We start from the raw sequence: 23,180 nt of genomic DNA, 5'->3' as shown, positions 1-23,180 counted from the left end.
GTGGCGATGAAACTCCCCACTCTCCAAGGTCACAAATAAAGTTGTTGTTTGTTATGTCCGTCGATAGCGCTATGATTATTCGCTCGATGGGACTCTTTATGATAAGAAAGTATCTGCTTTTAGACATATGCTGCCACAGTTACCTTAGTAGTCAGCCCAGGACGCACATTCCCCAGGGCGTCAATCGTGACGTTGCCCACCTCTGTGAGGCCGACAACGGCGAGCCCTTTCACCATTACCACCACCACCACCATCACCACTGCTTTGCTGTAAGTCTAACACTAAAAATGCCTTTCATTATAAAGGCAAAACATGCATTTAAACGTGGAACATTCCAGTTTATGGTGAACATTAGAAGAATAACTCAGATTAGCGCACACAAAGAGACCAAGCGTGTTCTGTTGCACTCCAGGGAACAAACCATAGCAAAAGAAATTGATCCTAGCTGCCCATGTTGAGCACGTTTGCCCCTTTTACATTTCTTTCCGGTTATAACCGCGCCGACCTTGTGCCTTCGTAGACTTTTCTTTTCACCTGGCAGGCTAATCATTGCTGTGTGAAACTAGTTCCACTTTACTCACTTCTTTTTGCGATGCGCATTACTGAGGTAAAAAAATTCGCAAATATCCGCGTTGTCGTGATGATCGCCATCGCCATCAACCGAAAAAATGGCAGCGGAAGGAACATCTGCCCCCTCCCAGTGCTCGTTTTGAAGGTAAGGGGAATTGGTATTAAACTTCAGTTCACTTCAGCTTCAGTTGAAGTTATGCCACTCTCTAGCCACTCTAGAATAATTACCATGAACCATACTAAAGGCCAACTGTCATTCATGACCACGTTTTATCTTGAAAACCTTGTTATATACGCAAGGAGCGAAAAATGAAAAGAATAAACTGACTCGTTGCAGCTTATAAAATGACTGTTGCCGCGGCTAAGGCCGCGTTAGAAGCTGCGAGACTACCCAGACCTCCAGCGCCACCGCCGGCGTCATCGGTTCCACCACCACCGGCCCTACCACCCCAGGGACCAGTTGCAGCATCACCAACAACGCCTCCGGCTCCTAGTGCAACTCCTGGGGTGGCTGCAGCGGCTGTAACGGACTCAGCTACTCCCACTACAATTCCCGCAGCGAACGCTGCAGTGGGAAGCTCGCCCCAGAACCCTGTTGTTCAGCCCGCGCCGAAGAAACGGAAGAAACAGAGACGCGTAGTTTGGATAATTGAGGAGAGCTCATCCGACGGTCTCAGCAGTGATGATGACAGCGACGGTACGGCGAACAAGAAGAACACGGAAGCCGTTCTGAATACGCGCATCAACCTGGCCGCCAACGCGGGAGGTACCAACATGGCCTTGCAGGGTAGCGGTCCTGGGCTGTCTACGTCGGGAACAAGGATAAATAACGGATTCCCGGTTGGAGACGAAGGAGAGGAGGAAGACAACGGCGCGCAACAGTTTCAACTAATGATGCAAGTTCCACAGTTTGAGGAGTGAGTTATTTATTCAACTTCAGCAAAGGGAAGCACATGCTCAGTGTATTAGTGCTACGTGTACGAAGGGTGTTGTAGTTACAAATAATTCTGGGCGCGTCTACTTTACAGTGATTGGACTATGTGTGTAATTTTGATGCTTGTGGATTCTTCAACGTGTCCAGTGGGGACACCTTTTTTAAAAAGTACGGTCGCATCCGGGAACTCATCTATGAAACCGATGCCACTACGTTCGGCACGAAAAGTGCTCCAGCGGCGTGACGTCACTTCCTAAGCGGAGGAGTGAGAAGGCGGAACGCATAAGCAGAGGTGTAAAGGCGCTGTCGTACATCCGTGTCGGTGGAAAGTAAAGGGTTGACGGCGTCGCAGGTAATCTCCCAGATAAAATATGATTTACGCTTGATATGGCAATGTTTATTTTGCGATACAAACAGCACTACTCAGTTCTGCACGCATCCAAAAGGTCCGTACGTACTCAACGCAATTACACGGTTTGCCTCGCTTCCTTCGCTGGACGTCGATCGTTCCTTCCACCGGCCCGTTTCCCCGTTTGTTATCCCACGTGACTGCGCAGGGTTGGCAACAAACGGAGCAGCTCCGCTGTGCTTAGGGGCAGAAATTCGTCCACTAACACTGTCCATGATCAACGGATGGCTGCGCCCGGGCGGTCACGCTCGGGGATAGGAGAATCGCATTGACGGCGCGCGTCAAGTACGTTCTCTAGAGTCTTCCTACGTTAACTCTATGCTTTCCTCAAGGTCTCGCCCACATTGGTTCCTAGGTGGTGGTTCTCGCTTTTCCAGAGAAGGAATTTCGGCGTATTCTCAACATCCGGCGTCTGCTCTTGTTGTCATGTATTTAGTCGAATAACAGCAAAAAACTACCCGACTCTTTCGCCTGGGATTTTCGATACCGTGGCCAGTGTCCAGGAGGAATAAAATGACACTAGAATACATTCGAAATCGATTGAAACGGATGCGACCGTCCTTTTAACGTCCATCGTGGAAGAGGGTGCGCATGAGCAGATCTGAGGTTACGATGCTTTTATGCTACAACACCTGTCGCTGTCGATGGTGGTCAATCAGACACTAATGGCAAATGCAAGACAACGTGGGACAGATGCACACGATAAAAAAAAAAAAAAAAGAACACAGTTTCCTACACCAAAATATCTTCCTGTGACACTTTTTAGAGTATTTTCATGGTAGTCTACAAATGGCTGTATGCCTGCACATTATTATAATTTTGTGTTTCAGTTTGTTTGGTCCACACTTCCCCTTTCATAACCTGTTATCGAAGAAGGACAAGAAAGGCAAGAAGAAAAAGAAAGGGGAGAAAGGAAAGAAAAAGGAGGAAAAGACGCAGGATGAGCAGGTCGGTTCAGATGTTCTGACTGCTCCAGAAGAAGTTATTCGTCTAGAGATCGTGGACGTCACACCTGGATCACACAAGGCTGGAGGTCAGCCAATCGAAGAGGCTGAACAGTATACGCAAACCAGCTTAGGCAAGCAAGTGTAAGGCGGGTCGCTTTCTCAACAAGTCGCGAGAAATAGCTTCACTCTCTTCTCGCCTGAAGAGCCGCTGAAAAGTGCGAGATGACGTCATAGGCAGAGACAGATCCAATATTTTTATGTTAACGGGGGAGGGGGGGGGGACTGAAGCTCTATGTGACTGACATCAGAAATTGAGGAAGGATCGGAACATCTGGACGTTTTTTGATCCACCACTGGTCATAGATAGGTACATTGCTGGCCTTCTTGCGACTGAACAGAGTGACCACATTGGCGACGTCAGCAGAGTACCGAGGACTGCGACGTTCCGAGACGTCAGGACGTTTACCATACACACGACCTTCGACCAGGGGCGGATCCAGGATTTTTCTGCCACTGGGGTCCAGCTTTGGCCAGCATGGTAGATACACGATCTAGGTCAATTAAACACTACGTGTAGACAGAAATTGGGGTGGGGGTCAGGACAGCTTGACCCCCCCCGCTCTAGATCCGCCCCTGCCTTCGACATGGCTTGGTATCGAAACTACCGGAGAGATTGCCCCGCCCCCCTCCTCATGTAGAGCCTTTCGTTGCGACTGTGCGCAGCTTCTCCCCACAGAAAACGGCCAGAAAATCTGTGCACTTATATACCGAGCATTATCCTGCTGTATATTACGAGGGCGTGCCACCACTATGTGCTTAAAAACGGGAGTGATATGCCGTTGTCTTTTCTTTTTCTCACTAGGCTGGAAGTTGAACGAGAAATGTCGAACGAGGCTTACCATTCAAAGTTCAGCTACGCACTACTTGGGTTCACCCTTGCCCTAGTACTTGTCCTTGCCGTTGTTGTCATTTCTCGCGTTGGTGAGTCGATCCTTCTTTAAGGCGTCTTAAAGGGGCACTAAAATGCAAAAATGTCTGCGCTTTCTCTCTCTCTCCCCCTCTCATCCTCACGCGACAATGCAGAGAGGTCTCGGATTGGTCTCCTCAAAAGATCTCCCGCGCGATGATTGGACAAATCCTTTGAAGAGACCAATGAGAGCTCGCTCCGTATCGTCGGCCGTGTACTACCGGCTTTGGGGGATTGTGCGCCTTTTGCCGTTTCGCCTTCTCGCTGTAAAGATGTCTTCATCCGCAAGAACCACTGCAGCGGCATATTTTCCGGATGCAGTCCACGCAGCCTCCGATTATTTGGTGGTTACGTTGAAGAACATCTCAGTGAGAGACTCAATGTGGCGCACAATGCGAGATCTCGTCAGAGCCGTTTGTGATGAGAGTTTGGCCATTCTCTGATCTTTTGCCGCCCAGAGGTGGGAAGCCGCCGTTACGTCAGAGCTGTGATCGCTCCGCCCACTTGACCGGGTTGAAAGGCGAGCCACGGCGGCACGGAGGGATTTCAAGGCTGTGCCCCTGCTTCGAAATGGCGGAATATGAGGTTTCAATGCGATAACTCTGATCCAAAATGGTGCCACTGGTCTTGGCACCGCCCATCGTGTGACGTCAAATGGCGCGCTTTGATACAGGCTCCTCCCAATGGCCAAACTCTACTAATAAACGGCTCTGGATCTCGTGAACGCATTGCGGACCGCTTTCCAGCCAGCAAGGGCCCATTCGTTACTCACTACTCTTTCTCAGAATTTCCTAGGTGGGAGCACCGTGGTCAAACGCCTCTTATCTCATCCAATGTCATTTGTGTGTTTCAGTTCGTGGTACGGATAAGGGCAATGATACGCCGCAGAACACGACAGCACATCCATAGATCAGTAAGTCTGGCCAGCAGCTATGCTTTTTTCAACTTCTTTCTATATTCCTTATGACGTGAAAGGTGACGTGAAAACGAATAATGTTTAACGATCCCCTTATTCCAGATTCCTTGCACTGTTGTCCCTTCAAAGCATTTATCTGTTCAGTTAAATGAACGACACTACGCTGCATCTGACCGTCAGCAATGCGGTGCACCTGGCCACGAGAAATAAAGGAACAAAAAGTAGTCTGTTTTGTGGTGTGCGTAGTGTTACCTCTACCCCTTTCTCTTTCCATGGGAGAGAAAGAAAATAGAAATGAGTGAAAGTGGAAGACCCCGATCACTATATTTTATAGTAATTTTGGACCAATCATCTTCCTGGGATATCTTCCCGTACGATTTCGCTTTTCCTTCGACCTGCTACAGGGTGTTGAAATGTCAGAGCTGACCCGGGTCACGTGCCATAAATATCACTGTGCTCCTTGAGGCACTGTGCTCCTTCACCCTCTCACATTGGGAGTGGAGCGAAGACGCGTCTCTGGAGATGCGCAATGAAAAAATAAAGAAGAAAGCGTGTTCCTTCACGAATTTTTTGCGAAAGCTCTATCGGGTAGATTTTTGTTCTGAAAACGGCTACGGTATCGGGTGGCCGAAGGGACCAGATGCTCTCATTGGGACAAATTCGTAGCTTTTATAATTAAAAAGTTAATTATTGAAAGTTAATTGAGACGTTGCATTAGGAGTTTGCTAATGCCCTCCTAAGGAGTGCCCTTCAGCATATGCTATATTGAAATTGATTTCATCTAGCTCGGAAAAAGTAATATATACATATATTTTTAAAAAAATATGTTCGCTTTTAGCTGGGACACCCTGTATACTGTACATACTGCGTTAGCGGAAGCACACGCGTTAAGCAAAACAAACCTTTTATCCAGTATCTCTCCAAATCCAACTGCCTTAAACGTTCATTTTTCGCATTAGCAGTTAGGGTCTGGAACGGCCTTTCTCAGGAGAATGTTGACTGTGACATCTTGCTGGGATTTCTATCACGACTTGAGGGCCTATGGGTAGAGCTGTAGCAACCAACCTGCATTTTGGTATTTTTGCTGTAAATCCCTTACTATATATATTTCTTATATTGGCACTGTGTGGCTCTGCAGAGATATATAGTAACTCTTTGTATAATGTGTTTTGATTGATAGGCAAACCTTACTGATTGATATATCGTTTTTAGCTTTACGTAGCTGCTGAATTGTGAATCGTTGCTATTATGGTGTATTAAATACACGGCATAGCCGTGTCTTGTCATATGAATGAGTGAGTGAGTGAGTGAGTGAGGAAGAAGAAGAATACACTTACTTGGGGGAATCTACATATGAACATGCTTGCTTCATATCGTCCTGCACTCGGTATCTCGCATATGCAAGACCACAGAAGATCCTTGCGTTGTACAGGGGTCGCCAAGATACACTTTGGGGTTTGTAACGGAGATAAAACAAAATAAAACCTGTGTCAGGAAGCTGAAGTAGGTGTTAGAGGACGTATTATGCACCAAAATTTTATATCGATACTGTCACTTGGCCCGTTTGTGTGTGGGTAAATCGTGGATATTAAAAAAAGATGGCAATACCTGTATTTCCAATCCGTTATACCTGTGTTTCAGCTCCTCACATGGCGAAACGGTCGAACGCGGTATTGCGGACGATATCGAAACTAGTGAACACGTGGAACTGAATGCAGAGGACTACTGCGCGGAGTTTGCAACGCCGCGTTCGACCGTGTCGCCATCTGATGGAAGGAGCTCAAACACAGATATAGCCGATTGGAAATGTTAAGGCAGCGGCGGTTTTTTTAATTTTCACGATTTAGCGACAGAGTAACGGGCCAAGTTGCATGCATAATACGTCCTCTACGCATCTACTTTAGCTTCCCGACACTGTTTTTATTTGTTTTGTATTCATTACAAACCCCAAAATTTATCTTGGCGAACCCTGTACAAAGCCCCATATAGTTACCGTAACGTATAACACACCACGAAGAAGAAATAGAGCTAGAGAAAGCAATAACAACAACACGAGCTTCACGAGTCTGTACCATGAAGAAGAAGAAGAAGGAGAAGGAGAAGAAGAGTGTTTCAAAGCAATAGCCACTGTGGTGGAAGAAGAAGAAGAAGAATAGCCACTGTTCCTAGTGGTGGAAGAAGAAGAAGAAGAATAGCAGGATGACAGGAGGGCACAATGGTAAGAGTTCTACGCGCACGGTTCGCCTACAGTTTGCTTGTGCTTGGACTATGGTTGTTCAGTGTAGTCGAGGTGTTCCATAACAATTCTGTTTGGCCTTTCACAGATTATGTGTTCATGTAAATAGGACTAAGTGTGGAGACGACAATTGCGAACTGCACTCTTTTCGACCCCCGACGCGAGGCTTCACTCTTAGAAAGAACAAAGTAAAAACTTTTCTCTTCGCTGATTTAAAGATGCCATTGCCTTGACAACGACACAAAAGGAAAGCGATTCATCGGTTCGTGATTTAAGGCTACGGTCCCATTATTTCCCTTCCCTATCACGTCGAAACAGCCGCTACTACGGGGCGCCACCATCCTTATCTAGTCTGTTAGCGGCCAGCAGCAACTCGGCTTTCTCTAAACAGGTTCCCTACAAAATCGGTACCCTGCCCTGTCACTTTTTTCGAAAATCCGTACTCCCAAATTAGCCCTTCGGACTTGGGCTACCCCACGAGCCTATTATCCCTTCACAAAGGCAAAAGTCAAGGGCGTTGGCAGATGGAAGGAACGTTTTACGGAAGGTTTTCGAGATCATGCAACGCGAAAGACCGGAATACGTCACACTGAGGCAATATAACAGCATATGCCTCATGTAATTAAAAGGAGCTCGGAAAGCACCTCAAGCACTACCATTTTTTTTAAACCAAGCGGTTATCCTGCCTATTAAAATGCACCATGCGAAGAAATTCAATCAACAGTTGCACAAATATCGCAGAATTCGGTTTTCGATTCGACAGTGCGCAACGGTGGCAAGGCCCGGAACGAGCCGACGAGACGCCCACGTCATTTTGACGTCAGGAAAGGGGTACCGCTGGTTGGTTTAGAGGAACGTCGTCGGCTATTTTTCACTCGGAACCACGCCGTAAGCCGGAGCGTTGAGATTGTGGAGGCATTCCTCATTGAACTCCCCGAACAACGTTAGCCAAAAATCGGTCAACCTGTCCCCGCTCGAGCTCGCTTTTCTCTCCCGCGACCTTCCGTAGTAGGTGGATCATGAAAATGAACTTCAGGTGCCAGTTGAACGCTGTTCTCTCCGTGTCTGTGCTTTGTATGGGATTCGTCATCATGATGATTGTTACTGTTGTTCTGTTGTTGGCGTCAATAAGTACAACCACAGCGCAGCACGAAGCGCTGCTTCAGTTCACGCTTCCCGTTACTTCGACCAGCAACATTCAGCTGGAGGAGTGTTCTTGACGATACATTGTCAGACACAATCCAGTGAAATCTATCGCAATATGCCGTCGCCGGCACGCCGCGGCATCAGGCGTTGAACATCCATTGGCTGTTGCACAAACCAACAGAGCCAAGCAATTTCATAAAACCACCGCAATTTTTGGTCAACTTACCAATCATCGAGCTAAACGAGAATTGGCCGATGCAGGCTACAAACGTGAACGACACAATCACGCAAGTTAGATTTCATGTGTTAATCATCAAGTTGAGTGACCTGCTTTCACAACGCGTTCGGAACTGAAATTTTTTGAGATGGCTTTCCTTCGCGCATAGCTTACAAGGGACGCAACGAGTGAATCCTTTTCTCTTTCTATTGTTGTAACGTCTTCCATTCCGCCAGGAAAGAAATTTTTACACTTTAGTGCCCCTCTAAGTTCTGTCGTAATTTCCTTTGGCCTTTGTTGCTTTTGTGCCAAAAAATCCACCATCATCATCATTATTATTATTATTTTTATTTCCTTTACGCTTTCTGTCGTGTTATGAAATTCCTGGAAACTGCTATGTCTATTTAGTCACACGTCCTTCTACTGTCAAATTGCTGGGCTGGCCTAACGTGTTACGAAAACGGGGCTATCAAAGTTGTATGTGTTACCACGTTTTAGGACCCTCATGAAGGTTATATTTTGGTTTTCACATCATTGTGCGTGAGTCACTCCCCATTAATTTCCACTCAAGGTCACTCTCCCAAATCTCCATCGACCCCTGGATCCCCGAGGAGATCTCGCAGCAGGCAACCATCGGTCTCCGGGAATGTAGCAAAAGGCCCACGCCAGCCAATAGAAGGATGTGCACCTGGACTCGAGTACCTGGCAGTCATCGATCAATTAATTGTGCAACAGAAAGTCGAATTTGTGGAACTGAGTAAGCCACGCTACAGAATTTTTGAACCGCGTGACCACCCACACGTGCCCTGCAGCGCTTTCTGAACCTGAACCAAGTCCGCTCCTGGCATGCCTCTGCGTCACCGTGGATGCGGAGTTCGTTCGTTCAGAAAACGCGAGAGGGAGCTTTAATTCAGACACGCAGGCGGGTGGTTAGGTGGGGCAATAAAAATAAATAGAAATTCGTGGTTTTTGCTTGGAAAGGATAACCTCGTAGTAGCATCATGGGTGGAAATTAATTTCTCGCTTTGAGAAGTATGATGACATGAGGTGTCCAATTTACCAAGGCGTCCTGCAACATTGCTCCCAGAAGGTCGATTTCCGACTCCGCACCACAGCCGCTGGAAGACGTCCAACGTCATGTCCAACGTGGAACGGAGAGGGGAGACGCGCACAGTTGCTAGGGGACAGACTCACCCAATAAACCAGATGTGTCTCAGAAACATCCACACAATATCCCACTTGGGATTTTGGGATATCCCAGGGACTAGGCTGAATAGCCCGTTGACGTCTCTGGGACAGACAGACAGGACCCGCATTTCTTCCGCATTTGCTGATCCAGGGGAGGTTCCAGGAATGTCTCTCAGAGATATTTGGACATATAGAGGACATACACAGGACGTATTATTATTATTGTATTTTGCAGCTTTTTTATTTTTATTGAGGTTTTATTTATATATATATATATTTATTTATTTTTACTGATTTTGCGATCCGCTACGACGACACGCCTCGCCTGTTTGATGAAACGGCGGTTGCAGAATGTCGATGGTGATGGCGAATTCCCGTGGAAAAAGTAAAATACGTTTTTTTTTCCTTTGTTTATTGACTATGGTGCGATACGCAGAGTTCGAGGTAACTCGTTACAAGTAACTCGTTCACGACCTACTTAATAAGAGAACGACCAGTTCACTTGACCCCCCTTCCAGCGCCGGCTTTTTTGTTTCACATGTTTGCCGCAGGAGCATTGGTGGCGCTGCCGACATTCCCTACTTCAATGGGGGTTGTAGTGCTTATGCGGTAGCTTTCTACGGACTTCTTCGCATCCGCGTCAGATATTTGTGCCTTCTTTTTTTTTTTTTTGCCAAACATATCGTAGTCTTTACGCACCAAACCGCCACGAAGACCTCAGTTCTCATGAGCATAGTTTATTCCGTAGTGCCTTTTTGCAAGGCAAGATGCTTCCTCGCGTGAAAAGCGAAAAAGTGTGCTGTCATCCATCTGAGATATTTCTCCAAAACCTTGCAATTCAGCTGCGGTCACTTTTACTTTGCCCCTTAACATATTACTAACATTTCTTCCTTTTCTTTTTGAGCATGTAGAAGAGATTTCCTACAACAATTCACTTTGGAGATACCGAGTGTGTACATACAGACGCACTTGTTCAGTGCGTGATGGCACCAACTTTAAATTAATCTTAAATATAAATAACGGCATACAGGAGCGTATCGCCACAGGAAGAGCAGCAGGAACTGCTCTTAACCTATGGCCCTTTTTTACCAACAGTGGTTAACTTTGGACTAAGATCCAGCGTTGCGTGATCTGATGAATATTCCAGTGACAGTAACTTCCTTTAGTGTAGCATAGTTAAGTGTTAAATTCAAGTTAAGACACCGTTGTTCTCGGTTCAAATGCTAATTGGTGATGGTGAAACCGGGACTTAGTCTATCACTGAAGGACTGGAACCGAAGCGGATATCGGTTTGATTACGGTTCAGTGTCAGAACTCTGAAAGCGGTTACAGGTAGGAGGCTCGCCGTTTTAATGCTTGTGGTTACCGGTAACCAAGCAGTTGAACCGGTACTTTTTCGGTTTTCTGTAGGATGTATCTGCTGGCTGCGTGGATGTCGCAGAAGCACGTTCAACGCCACTAATCAGAGTTGTAAAGAAATATATATCGCATCCCAAGCTGATCGTGTTCACGCGTGAGCATATTCTTATGAACCGGTAACCGAAATCACATAATTCGGTTCAGGTTGCGGCTTTGGTTAGTTGCGAATGGTGGATTGCAGATGTGGATATGGAAGAAATTTGGGTTCCAAGTCGTCTTCGGTTTCGCCTCGGTTTCAGTCCCTGCGCGCACTTCCACGTGCCAGAGCATGATTGTCTCCACTGCTGGATCGCCAATGAGTTGATTGGTTTTTTACAGCGATATGGGGGTGGGGGTGGTGAAAGGTTTCACTGTTATCTGCCTCACAGATGTGGGCAACGTCACGACTAAAGCCCTGGAGGAAAACGCGTCCTGGGGCAACTTCAAGGGAATTGTGCGGAGATATGTCTAAAAGTGTCTGATGAAAACCCACGAAAAAATCCACACTGCACATACAGCTCCGGGACTCGAATCCGGGTACCTCCCAAGTTCTCCCAGGTATGGGGGAACTTGCTTTTCAAGGACGGCGTGGTATCAAATGATGTACCCTGTACTGTGTACCAATATGTCATCGCACGAGAAAACAAAATAAACGGCGTCTATGTAAAGTATACCCCGACAAAACGAGCACAGGAGTCGATGTTGTACACTACAAATCAATATGGACGTCGAAAAGATGTACACGAGTCAATACGAACACCGTCTCGTCACATGTCCCAATGCGGAGTCCCCCTGTTTTAGGGAATGTGGGCAGCGCGCCAAGCGGGCGTTTCACCTGTGAGAGGAGGAAATTGCGAGGAGGTTCCGCGGACAGCCGCTCCATAGGGATTTGGGAAAGTGACCTGGTCGCTCTCTTATTAAGTAGGTCGTGAACTCGTTACTGTAACTAAGTTCCTTTTTTTGGTAACTTGTAACTTAACTCGGTACTTTTACGCCGTGGTAACTTTCAGAGGAACTCGTTCCTTTTTCAGGTAACTTTGCCAAAGTAAGTTAAGTTAAGTTCCAAGTTACTTTTAATTCGCTTTTCATTCAGGTGCACACATTTTCTTGCTTTCTCTCCGGTTCCTTCATGGCATTTTTGCCATAATACGTGATATTCAATCAATCACAGTATTTTATTCAGGAAGTAAGAACCGCTGCCATTGAAATGAAGCTGAGCCATTGTGCGCCCACACGGAGTAAGATGCAAAGCGTTCGAATAGACCTCTACCAAAGAAACGTCATCATGACGTTGGTAGACACACTGAAACCGAAACAAATCGGAAGGAGATGGCTGGGTTCCACGAACGGGCACTTGTTCGCTGCCTCCTACAGAAAGAAAAGTAGGACCGAAGGTCGCGTCCTTTTCAGGGACCATCGTAATCAGGGACCAAAAAATGAAATTGTCGCGCATTCTGAGAATGCTGAAAATCGCTGCTATTGCCACAAGAAATCTTTATTGTAATGTAAAGAAATGTCATTGTAGTGATATTCGTAGTATATCCACAGAATATCCACTGGGGGATATATGTGACGTCTCATGGTAGATATACAGCGGACGTAATGAGGATACGCGTCACATCTGTGACGTATGAGACCAATTTGGGAGGTATGTGGGATATTGATGGTTTGCTGGGTAAGAGCTTCCGGTGACGTTACTTGCTCCGAAACAGAAATCCGAAATCCGAAGAGATCCGAATCCGGATCTGGAGAATCCGAAACAGAAACTATAAAGTTTCGCGGGTTCTTTCGAAAATTCCTGGAAGCACGGAATGTTCAGTGACGGCGTTCGTACTTGCGTTAGTGAGTCTTTTAGTAAAGTTGACTTATTTATTTATTTATTTATTCATAATGCTAACTGCCATCTAGTAGTCAAAGCATGACTAGTGGACATTACAAAATGACACAAAGCCCCTAACAACACTACAACTCTTGCACTAAGCACACTAACATAGTCGATTGCAACAGAGACTTCGAGCAATTTCCCAAAAATGTTGGACATTTGGAGAACAGGCAGTCTGATTCGCAGTGGTTTATCCAGAATCCCAAGCATGGGGGGGCGTTGGAAAAAAACTGGGAGGGGGGTCATTAATATAGTTACATCATTACAGCTTAACATATCATTACCGACATGTGTCTAAAGCTAAAATCGCAAGGGCATCCCCTGTAGGGGGTACACAGGGGGGATGTAGGAGGGTCTGGATAAGTCACTGTTGAAGTCCGTTCCATTCCATCGCGAATCCTAATACGAAATAAAATAGATGTAATTTTTTTAGTCCGCAGTGCCACTTTACAGGAACTCCATAGTTGATCTGAATTAATTAGAGAAAATACCAAAGTATTCGTGCTTGTGGGAAACTACTGTCAACAATATGCAGAGATCCAGTCAGGTACGCCCAATACACGCAATGAACCAAATAGGACATTCAGCCGTGGTATGGATGCCATGGACACATTTATAGATGTGATTTGGTTTGTTACATTAACTTCCCATTTACTAGAATTCATTGTATGTTCGAAAGACCGTCTAGCGTAATTTAATGGTACCGCAATAACTTCTGTAGCACTGAGGCAGTTGCGAAAAGCAATCGCCACGGTCGCTTGGGACGCGCGTGTCAGATATCCGCGCGCGAAAACGGGAGTGCGCAAATTACGCGATCTTTGGTTTTCTTGTCATTTTTAGTGCTAAACTAGGGGTGCGCAAATTATGCGATGGCGCCAAATACGCGAGTAAATACGGTAATCTCTATGAGACTGTGAATCATCGCGTGAATTAAATGCCGTTTATATTTGTGCGACATCTACAATTCTTGCTAGAAAAAAAAAAAAAAAAATCTCAAACTAATTCTGGGCACTTTTCGAGAATGCACGGTAACGTACACACCACGCAACAGACGCTACAATGGGTCATTCTTTCCCAGTTCCTGTTTTGCCGTACGAGACTGTCAACAAGTACACAGCGAAGAACTCCATGGGTCAATTCGTCTACAGCCTTCTGGAAGGTAACTATACTATTAGCCACTACATAGAGTACTGTTGGGGACACGGTTAGCTAAAATCGCCTGTTAGTACTTCGCCGTCCCGTATTACCTATGTTGCGCTTGAAAGTGTTGTGCCAATATTGTATTTGAAGGTGGACCATCAGGTGCAGCACGTGTTTATTGCTCGAAAGAAACAGTCTTGCAACACCTGGAGGTTTGAGATGCGATAAACCACGGAGTGTTGCTTGAAGACAACCGTGTCCCCTACAGCACATGATCAGAGACCTTTAAATTACAGCAAATACGTCCCAAAAATCCATTTCTGTTAGAAAGTTCTCCGAACTGCTTGCTTATGTAGGAGCCGGGCCACGTTCGGGTCACCAAATATGTAGGAGCCCGAGAGGGATGAAGTGAACAGCCCGAGTGACAACAACAACTGGTTTATTCGACGGGATCGCCTAGGTTGCTCTAGGTCACGCGCTTGCGCTATCTTCCTCATTGTCGATGCTGACGATATGCTACATAGTCCCCCCTCAAGAGACGGCGAAGAGACGTCCGACCAACGAACGTGTTTGGTCTTCGGCGGAGAAGCCGTCGTCAAGGGAAAGACAGTAGGAGCGAGGCGCTCGTTGTCGACGTGGGCGGGCTTCAGGCGGTCAATGCTGACTGTGTTCTTACGGCCGTTTACCGAGATGGTGAAATGCTTGGGTGAACGGGACAAGACTAGGTACGGACCGGAATATGGAGGGTGAAGGGATTTCTGCGTGGCATCCGTTCGAAGATACACGTGAGACGCCGTGGCCAATTCGTGGGGAACGTGATGCGGGCGGTTGGAGGGTACACGGGTATCCGTGGGACGAATCTGAGCGAAGGTATGGCGCAGGCGATCAATGTATTCGGGCGCGGCTGTGGAGGGCTGAGCTGACGGATGGAAGATTTCGCTCGGGAGTCGAAGCGTGGTGCCAAATACAAGCTCAGCACTGCTGCACGAGAGGTCTTGCTTGACGGCAGAACGGATCCCGAGGAGGACAATGGGGACGATGTCAACCCAGTTGGAAGGGTCTGCGTGCGCCATGATGGCTGCCTTGAGTTGCCTGTGCAACCGTTCTACAAGGCCGGTGCAAGCAGTGTGGTAGGCGGTTGTGCGACTGCGAGAGGTTCCCAGGAGCGTCGCCAAGGCGGCGAAAAGGTGCGCTTCGAATTGACGGCCTCTGTCGGTGACTATTTTAGATAGGACACCAGACCGAAAGATCCACGATGAAAGGAAGGTGGAAGCGACTGTTCGCGCTGAGGCGTCAGGGATTGGTGTGACTTAGGCCATCTCGTGAAGCGGTCAACCGCCGTCAGTAGGTAGCGAAACCCTTGACAAGGTGACAGCGGCCCGACAATGTCCAAGTGCACCACGTCGAAACGTGCGTCGGGAGGGGCGAAGCGTCCTACGGGAGCAGTGGTGTGGCGAAAGACTTTGGTGGTCTGGCAAGCAAGACAGGAAGCAACACAGGCTCGTATGTCCGCGTGCATTTTGGGCCATACGAAACGCTCAGCAACGAGCTTTTGTGAGGCGCGAATTCCTGGGTGCGAGAGGCGGTGCAACGACTCGAAGACAGTTCCTCTGAGTGACAAGGGCACTAATGGTCGTTGTCGGCCTGTAGATGTGTCGCACGTGATACAAAGGGAGGAACCGGGAATTTCGAAATCTTCAAAGCATAGAGAGGAGGAAGACTGCCGGAGGCTTTGGAGCTCGACGTCCGCATGCTGCTCTCGAGCAATATCCTTGGAGGAACAAGTCGGGCTGTGTATGGCGTCGATGCGGCTGAGTGCGTCAGCGGGACTATTGTCTGAGCCCTTCACATGCACGATGTTGGTGCAGAACTCCAAAAGGAAAGCTAGATGGCGCGTTTCCCGCGGGGAGTAGCGGGTGCTTGCAGATCGAAAGGCAAAAGTCAGGGGCTTGTGGTCGGTTAAGAGAGTGAACTTCCTGCCTTCGAGAAAGAAACGAAAATGGCGTACGGCCAGGTACGCTGCCAGGAGCTCTCTTCCGAAGGTGCTGTATTTGACCTCTGCCGGTTTGAGGGCCTTCGAGTAAAACGCTATGGGGCACCAGACGTCATCGATTTTCTGCTGGAGAACAGCGCCGACTGCAACTCATGAGGCGTCGACCATTAGGACTGTTTGGGCTCCGTGCTTAGGGTGGTGAAGGAGTGTTGCGTTAGAAAGACTGGTCTTGATGCCCTGGAAAGCCTGGCGGGCTGGTTCGGTCCTTGGCAGAGTACTTGCACCGTGGCCGGCGCAGCGGAGGAGTTCCTCCAGCGGGCGTAGTATGTGGGCGCAGTGCGGAATAAAACGTCTATAAAAATTGATGAGCCCGAGGAAACGTCTGAGCTGGCGGAAAGATTGGGGCTCCGGGTATTTCACGATCGCTTCGACCTTGGCGGGAAGAGGCGCGATGCCGTCACTCGAGACCATGTGGCCGAGGAATTCCAGCGACAATTGCCCGAACTCGCATTTATGTTCATGACAATACCGTGGTCTGCCAGGCGGGTGAAAACGAGACGCAAGTGCGCGAGATGCTCTTCAAGAGACGAGTTGGCAACCAAAATGTCGTTGATGTAGGCAAAGGTAAAATGAAGGCCGCGAAGGACGCTGTCGATAAATCTTTGAAACGTTTGAGCGGCGTTCCGCAATCCAAACGGCATACGACGAAATTCAAAAAGACCAAATGAGGTGGTGATAGCCGTCTTAGGGATATCTTGTGATGCAACGGGGATTTGATGATATGCCTTCATTAGATCTATCTTGGAAAAGAACTTCTTCCCGTGCAGATTAGCGGCAAAGTCGTGGAGTCTGGGCAGAGGATATTGGTCTGGCACAGTAGCTAGGTAGAGTGCGCGGTAGTCACCACATGGTCTCCGGTCGCCCGTCTTCTTGGGGACCATATGGAGCGCTGAAGACCAACTACTGGAAGAAGGGCGAGCGATACCGATTGAGAGCATGTGCTCAAATTCTTGCTTGGCGATGCACAGCTTCTCCGGAGGCAGCGGCCGTGTCTTCGCTGATACAGGCGGTCCCGTGGTTTGGATATAGTGGACCACGTCGTGCTGCACGGGTCGCGTCCAGTCCGGAGAGAGTGTGGGGGAAGGGAATTGGTCAAGCAGCTCGGGGAAGGGAGACTTTAGGTGGGCTAGAGCCGAGCCAAAGAGCGGCAAACGAGGAGAAGCAGGTATCGCTGCAACGGCGAGAGACGTGGTAGAGTCGCGCAGGAGGCGGCGTTAAACGTCCACAGTCAGTCGAAAGTGATGCAGGAAGCCTGCCTAAAGAATGGCGTCTTTAACGGCTGCCACAAGAAAAACTGAGCGAAAGGATCGCCGGAGGCCCAGATTTAGCGAAAGGGACTTCTGTTGGTAGCCCGGTATGCCAGTGTAATTGACTGCCAGCAGGCGAAACAGGGGTTTCCGAAAACTGTCAGCAGGGGAGGCTGGCAAAACGCTGACGTCAGCTCCCCTCTACATGCGTCCCGACCGGCCATGATGGTATGCCACGGAGAGGCGATGACCGTGGCCAATCTCCATGGCCGCGCCAGTGGAAATGAGCCGGTGCTCCAGCCGCGTGGTCGTCATCGTCGTTGTCCACGGCCCGCTACAGTGCTCCCCCCTCAGACGCGGAGTGGTGAGAAAGAAGAACGACGAACCGATGAACCACGTCCACACCGCAGGGAGAGAGCAAGAGCGACCGTGGATGACGCGCGCTGCTGGACATGTCCATGGCCCGGCACAGCACACGTTGCAGGCAGAGGTCGATGCGTGTGGCGGGAGCGGCCGAGATTATGTTTGCGAGAAATGAGCGTTCACATCGTCGTGGTAGGGCGCTGGAGTCGTGGTCTGGGGTGCCGCAACCGGCACGGGAGCGAGAGCTCGTAGGGTCCCAGGGAGTGAGGCTGCGCAGCGGTGATGAGATGCCGAGGCGCCGGCTGAAACGTGCCGTGGCGTCGACTGCCGCGACCGGCAGGTGAACGCGAGGCTCGAGTGTCGCGGCCGGCAGTGAAGGAGCGCCGGGGTGCTGTGAACATCGGGTAGAAGTGATGGTTGATGAAGCTGTGAGGCGCGTGTGTGTGCCGGAGGGATGTGCTTCACAATACGGCGTCTGCAGTACAGCTGTGGTCTTGCCGAGCAGAAGAAGCCTTTGGAAATGTGACCAGTTCGTGGCGTGTGGATGAGACGGTTCGAAGGAGTCGAGTCGCAGCCGAATGGTCTGGTCGTTGCTTGAACGCAGGGCGTCGTTGGGTTGAGAGGCTTCCAGGATGGGGTGCTCAGCACCATGCCGATGAAACTGTTGCAAAATTTGGGATGGTTGAAGAGGCCGAATTGTTTACCGAACTGAGGTGTTCGTATGGGCTGTCAGCCCGTGGGCTGGATAGAATGTCGCCTACCTCCAAGGCGATGTCTGGAGGCAGAACAGCGACAATGTGCCGGTACTGCGTCGCCTGAGTGGTAATACCTGCCAGCTGAAATTGTGCTTCCGCTTGCAAAAACCAGATCTTCGGGTTGAAGGTTCAGAAAGGGGGAAGCCGCACGGCGACGATTGCCACGGATGGCACTGAGGAAGAGCTGGCCATACCAGGAGGTGGGAGGGTAGCGGAAGGCTGATCAGAAGGCGGGCTCGTGCCGAACATCGGCGGGTGTTCCGGGTCACCAAATATGTAGGAGCGGGGCCACGTTCGGGTCACCACATATGTAGGAGCCCGAGAGGGATGAAGTGAACAGCCCGAGTGACAACAACAACTGGTTTATTCGACGGGATCGCCTAGGTTGCTATAGGTCACGCGCTTGCGCTATCTTCCTCATTGTCGATGCTGACGATATGCTACTCTTCAGGTAACTAATTTCGTGCTGCCACGCCGCTCAGTAACGTTTGACATGGCTATATTTGCCATGCTAAAGGGCCTCTAGGACTTCGTTCTTTAGCCTAAGATCATCAGACTCAACCTGCCGTGGGCAGAGGTTGCGACACCAATCGAGATTCTTGCAGTTCATTTGGGGCACGACCATTTGTAGTATATGCGAAAGGGTTCTTCCACAAGTTAGTCGCCGTCCCACTCGTTGGTGCCCTCAGCGCTCCTCTAAGACATCAAGTCTTTATAGAACAACGGTACCCTGTGCTTCGAGTGACTGTAATTATTATATCCTTTCAGAGAGCGAGTGTCTAGCCCGCCAGTGCTGCGGATCGTCGCGGTGCTTCCAGATGCACGTATTCGACATCAGTAATCGTGAAGTGATGCGCTTCATCCGACCACTGCGTTGCACGTCCTGTATATGGTTTTGCTGCCTTCAGGTAAGGCATCGTGCTTTCCCCAAGTTTCACTTATTCGGACCTTCACAGTTTGAGGCAGTCTGTGTTCTTTTTTCTTTTTTTTTTTAGCGCATTCGATATACAAGATGTCTCAAAGAATGCGTTACATAACGTATGTAATTGGTACACCAGACACGACAAAAGACTTTACCACTGTGGGCCACACATAAAATACTGATATCCTTTCAACTGCAGAGTGGTATAACACGACAAATGATTTCCGAAGGTAACATTTCTACGTTTAGAGCTCCCCCACCCATAGGGGGCGACACAGTCACCTTTCTAGTGTGGATAACACGCCGGCCGATGTTCGGAGATGATGGTTCTTTTCCGTATTTCTTGTGTATATTCACCGGAAGATCACTTCAGCCGCGATGGCACGATCTCCGCTGGTGCGGACGGGGTAGACGTTTCGCTAAAGCGCTCTGGCCTCCGCACCGCTCTAGGCACTAAGCTGAACCGTAGCCCAAAACGAGACGTAGACACATTTCAGCTAATACTCTCTATTGTCGTGCGCTGGTGTCGTACACGTATACATTACTCTCAATTTTCGTCTTATTTCTTGCAGAAAGTCGAGGTCCAAGCACCACCAGGAGTGACGATCGGCTTTGTGAACCAGAATTGGTCGGTCATATACCCTTGGTTCAACGTCTGCGACCAGTCTGGCAAACCATTGCTTCATATATTGGGACCATGCTGCACTATGAGTTGTCCTTGCTGCTGCGAAGTCAGATTTAAGGTGCGTAGAATTGATCCACGGAATGACGTGCTATACACAGCTTGGGCAACGAAGTGTCGCTACCCCGTCCTAAAGAAACGTGATAGCGTTACCACTACCACTCTACGAGGACAGTGCGATAAGTTAGCCACGCCAAATCGACCAAGTAATTTCCATTATGTTTTCTCTGATGCCCCTCGTTGTTCGAGAGCGTCTGTGGTGTAGATACACATCAGTGTAAATAACGAGACCTTTCGACTACTCATGTGTTTCGACCGTAGGTGTCCAAGCCCCACCGCTGCTGCATTAAGGGCTACGGATTCCGAACAGTCTCCTTCACAATCCCCTACTAGAAATGCCATTTGATTGCATCCGGTATCCACGCCGTTGCTGTTTATTCGTGGTGCAACAACTTCCTTGGCAAACTGTGTCGCTTTAACGGTGTTGCGCGGAAGCCTCTCCTGACGTACACATTTCGTTTGCGCAGATAACCACTATGACTGGCGAAGAGGTAGGACAAATCTGCAAGCAATGGGCAGGGCTAGCGAAAGAGGCTTTCACAAATGCTGACAACTACGGCATAAGCTTTCCCATGGACATGGATGTCCATGTGAAGGCGTGCTTGCTTGGTTGCGCCATGCTCATTGTAAGTCCCTCCTCGTACTTCTCGAAGTTCTTAGATTACACTCGACAAACGTGGCCGTTCGCTCAGTAGCACTGTACGCGCAACTGAAATACTGATACTACGGAAACTTCCAGTATTGAAACTTGTGCCGCCATCTGTTGTGCACCTTACGAGTGTCTGCGAGAAATACGCATGGGAAATACGTTCTTTCGCATATCACATGCTATAGGCTAAGCCATATCGTCTGTGGATTATTCTTTCGTATAATTTAGTTTCGATTACATGACATTTGATATTTGGCGTGAATTTATAAGAAATGTTTAATTGTTCTGTACGTTGGTTCTTTCCTATGCTAAAAATTTGCTGTTTGTTTGTGGTTTGGTTGTTTGTAAGGGGAAAAAAAGAGGAGAAATTGTACTCGTCTCCCGACTTGTTCTCCTACTCCTAACATAAATTCTCACCCCCCCCCCTAGCCCCCCCCAAAAAACTTCTCATGTGCTCTACTCGCAAGTTCACTATTCACATGTTCGCTATTCAGAAGTCCACTATTAACATGTTCACTAGAGGTCCACTGTGCTGTACTGTAGTGTTGTACATCGCACAGCATGATTACACGCGAGCTTGCCTTGTTTGGATGTCGGTGCTTTCACGTTGACGTATTTGAGTCGAACTAGAATGCAGATGCGGTAAACCTGTGCAGAACTGCAAATCTCTTCAGTGCAATCAACTTGAAAAAAAAAAGCAGATAAAAAGAAAATAAAAGAGAACAAACAAGCAAACAAAAACTGCAGAGTTCTGCTCGTCCGCACAGAGCACAGAGAATATGCAGAGAGTTGTGTGCGCGGACAGCAAAGCAATGCCGCAATGCGCCGCCGCCGAGCACATAAGCCTCGCCGCCGTCGCCGCCGCCGGTGACGCAAGAGCTGGAACGTGGGATAGAGTGATTTTTTGCATCGATAGCTGTAAAGTGGAGGTACAAATGGAAGGAGAGGGAGGGAGAGTCTGGAGTCGGCGGAAGAGTAATGTGTAACATTGTAATGTCTCAGATCCCTAACTCCCAGAGTGCACCGTGCGTGTTCGCACTGCCTCTTGGGATACATGCAAGTCGCCTATTGCGTATAATGTTTCATTGGTGCATAATTTTCTGTTTCCATTGCTTCTAGGATTACATGTTCTTTGAGGTTGGCAAGGCAATCCGTTGAGGCGAAAACCTCTACAACCACAGACCAGCTGCTCCGACGGCTGCCTATAATCGTATGAGACTGGTCACCAACCCGCACCTCCACTACTGATTATTGCATAATATACTGTACTATACTATGGCATGACCAAATTTGAGATATAACGTTAATTGTAGTATATAATCCTGCGCTTTTACAAATTTTATTTATCCGATGAATGTGTTTTTCGCCATAATATCTGCGACTAAATATGTGAAATACTTGGTGGCAAATCATGTGGGCAATCTTGGTGGCTTCGGGACCTGCAAATCTTTTAACGGCAGTTTACATTCTGCTATGAGTCGTGCAGCAGGAGGAGGGTCCTCTGAGTTAGTGCTTACACCCCTATACCAATGGTGTCGGCAGCATTCGTTATCCCAATTTTACTGCCACCAGGGAATCAAAACACAAACGTTCAAGAACGAAATAACTTGGAAATACTAAAATGGGAACTGTCGAAACGTTATCAGAAGCCGGCTAGTGATTTCAACAACTCTCGACACAATGCAGCGCTCAGCATGGGAGGTTTACCGCGACAGAATGCAGTCAGAGCGGCCTCTAAAGAATCCGGACAGGACATAAATTGTTGCTGTTCGTATCAGAAGAAACTGAAGACTTCATGCCAACATTTAAGGACTCACGGTGACTGTTAATTCGTGCCACGGCATACCGTCAAGAAGACCAGTACGATTTCAGTTACCCAACGATGGTAAGGTGGAGAAGTTTTTGAATGGGTGCGATGAAAAGAGGAGACCTGCTCTGCTTTGTGTGAGCTTTCAGAATAGTGGTCGGTAGTGGTAGTGTTCGCAAATATTCTTTAACGAACGTTCTGGTGTAGTAGGACGTTTCTCGGATCCAGGCCGCGCAAGCAATAATGAACGGAAAGCAAAGGGACAGGTAATATGCCCTTCCACTATATACGAGGGGTGTTCAAGTCAAACCGGGACTCTGTCTCCTGAGTGTACAATGGCTCGCGCTACTTCTTTTTCGTCATTTTCACACGCGACAGGCCTCCGCGTTCACCACGTGGTGGTCCAAAGTTTGTGCAAAACGGAAGGCACGTGCTGGACAAGATGGCCGACAACGAGGTGAGCGCGCACATCGAACAGCGAATTGTCATGAGGTTTCTCGTGAATGAAGGCGTAAAGTCATCTGAAATTCACAGAAGACTTCAGCCTCAGTATGGCCACGATGCACTTACCCGCAGCAAAGCGTTTGAGTGGTGTAAACTGTTCCGAGACGGCCGTACATCAGTGCAGGACGATCCCGGCCGGGGCGGCTCAGAGCCCAGTGTCAGAGTTCCTGAGAACATCCAACGTTTTT

The 23,180-nt window shown here is 48.5% G+C and overlaps 2 protein-coding genes across 4 annotated transcripts in view; both read left to right on the top strand.

The window, feature by feature from the left end:
* The window catches only part of LOC135401068 (phospholipid scramblase 1-like), a 99,211-nt gene that overhangs the window by 65,293 nt on the left and 10,738 nt on the right, over positions 1-23,180 (top strand). Inside the window, exons 1-7 of one of the 3 annotated variants that reach the window (XM_064633211.1) lie at positions 6,891-6,961; positions 8,914-9,099; positions 13,889-13,969; positions 19,137-19,276; positions 19,863-20,033; positions 20,500-20,658; positions 21,801-21,957. In XM_064633211.1, the coding sequence (XP_064489281.1) occupies positions 6,943-6,961; positions 8,914-9,099; positions 13,889-13,969; positions 19,137-19,276; positions 19,863-20,033; positions 20,500-20,658; positions 21,801-21,839 (795 nt within the window). In that variant the 5' untranslated portion in view covers positions 6,891-6,942 and the 3' untranslated portion in view covers positions 21,840-21,957. Of the gene's footprint in view, positions 1-6,890; positions 6,962-8,913; positions 9,100-13,888; positions 13,970-19,136; positions 19,277-19,862; positions 20,034-20,499; positions 20,659-21,800; positions 21,958-23,180 lie in introns of those variants that run through there. The other 2 variants (XM_064633210.1, XM_064633212.1) reach the window with 2 other exon arrangements.
* On the top strand, positions 645-4,967 carry LOC135399862 (cell division protein ZipA-like). The gene is made up of 6 exons (XM_064631597.1): positions 645-715; positions 908-1,487; positions 2,744-3,001; positions 3,723-3,841; positions 4,681-4,740; positions 4,846-4,967. The coding sequence occupies exons 2-5, from the start codon at positions 916-918 to the stop codon at positions 4,734-4,736; spliced, it is 1,005 nt and encodes a 334-aa protein (XP_064487667.1). The 5' UTR covers positions 645-715; positions 908-915; the 3' UTR covers positions 4,737-4,740; positions 4,846-4,967.

This window comes from Ornithodoros turicata, chromosome 7, assembly GCF_037126465.1.
Source record: "Ornithodoros turicata isolate Travis chromosome 7, ASM3712646v1, whole genome shotgun sequence".
NCBI lineage: Eukaryota > Metazoa > Arthropoda > Arachnida > Ixodida > Argasidae > Ornithodoros > Ornithodoros turicata.
The sequence above is the reverse complement of the archived record's forward strand: the minus strand, read 5'-3'. Positions and strand labels throughout refer to the sequence as shown.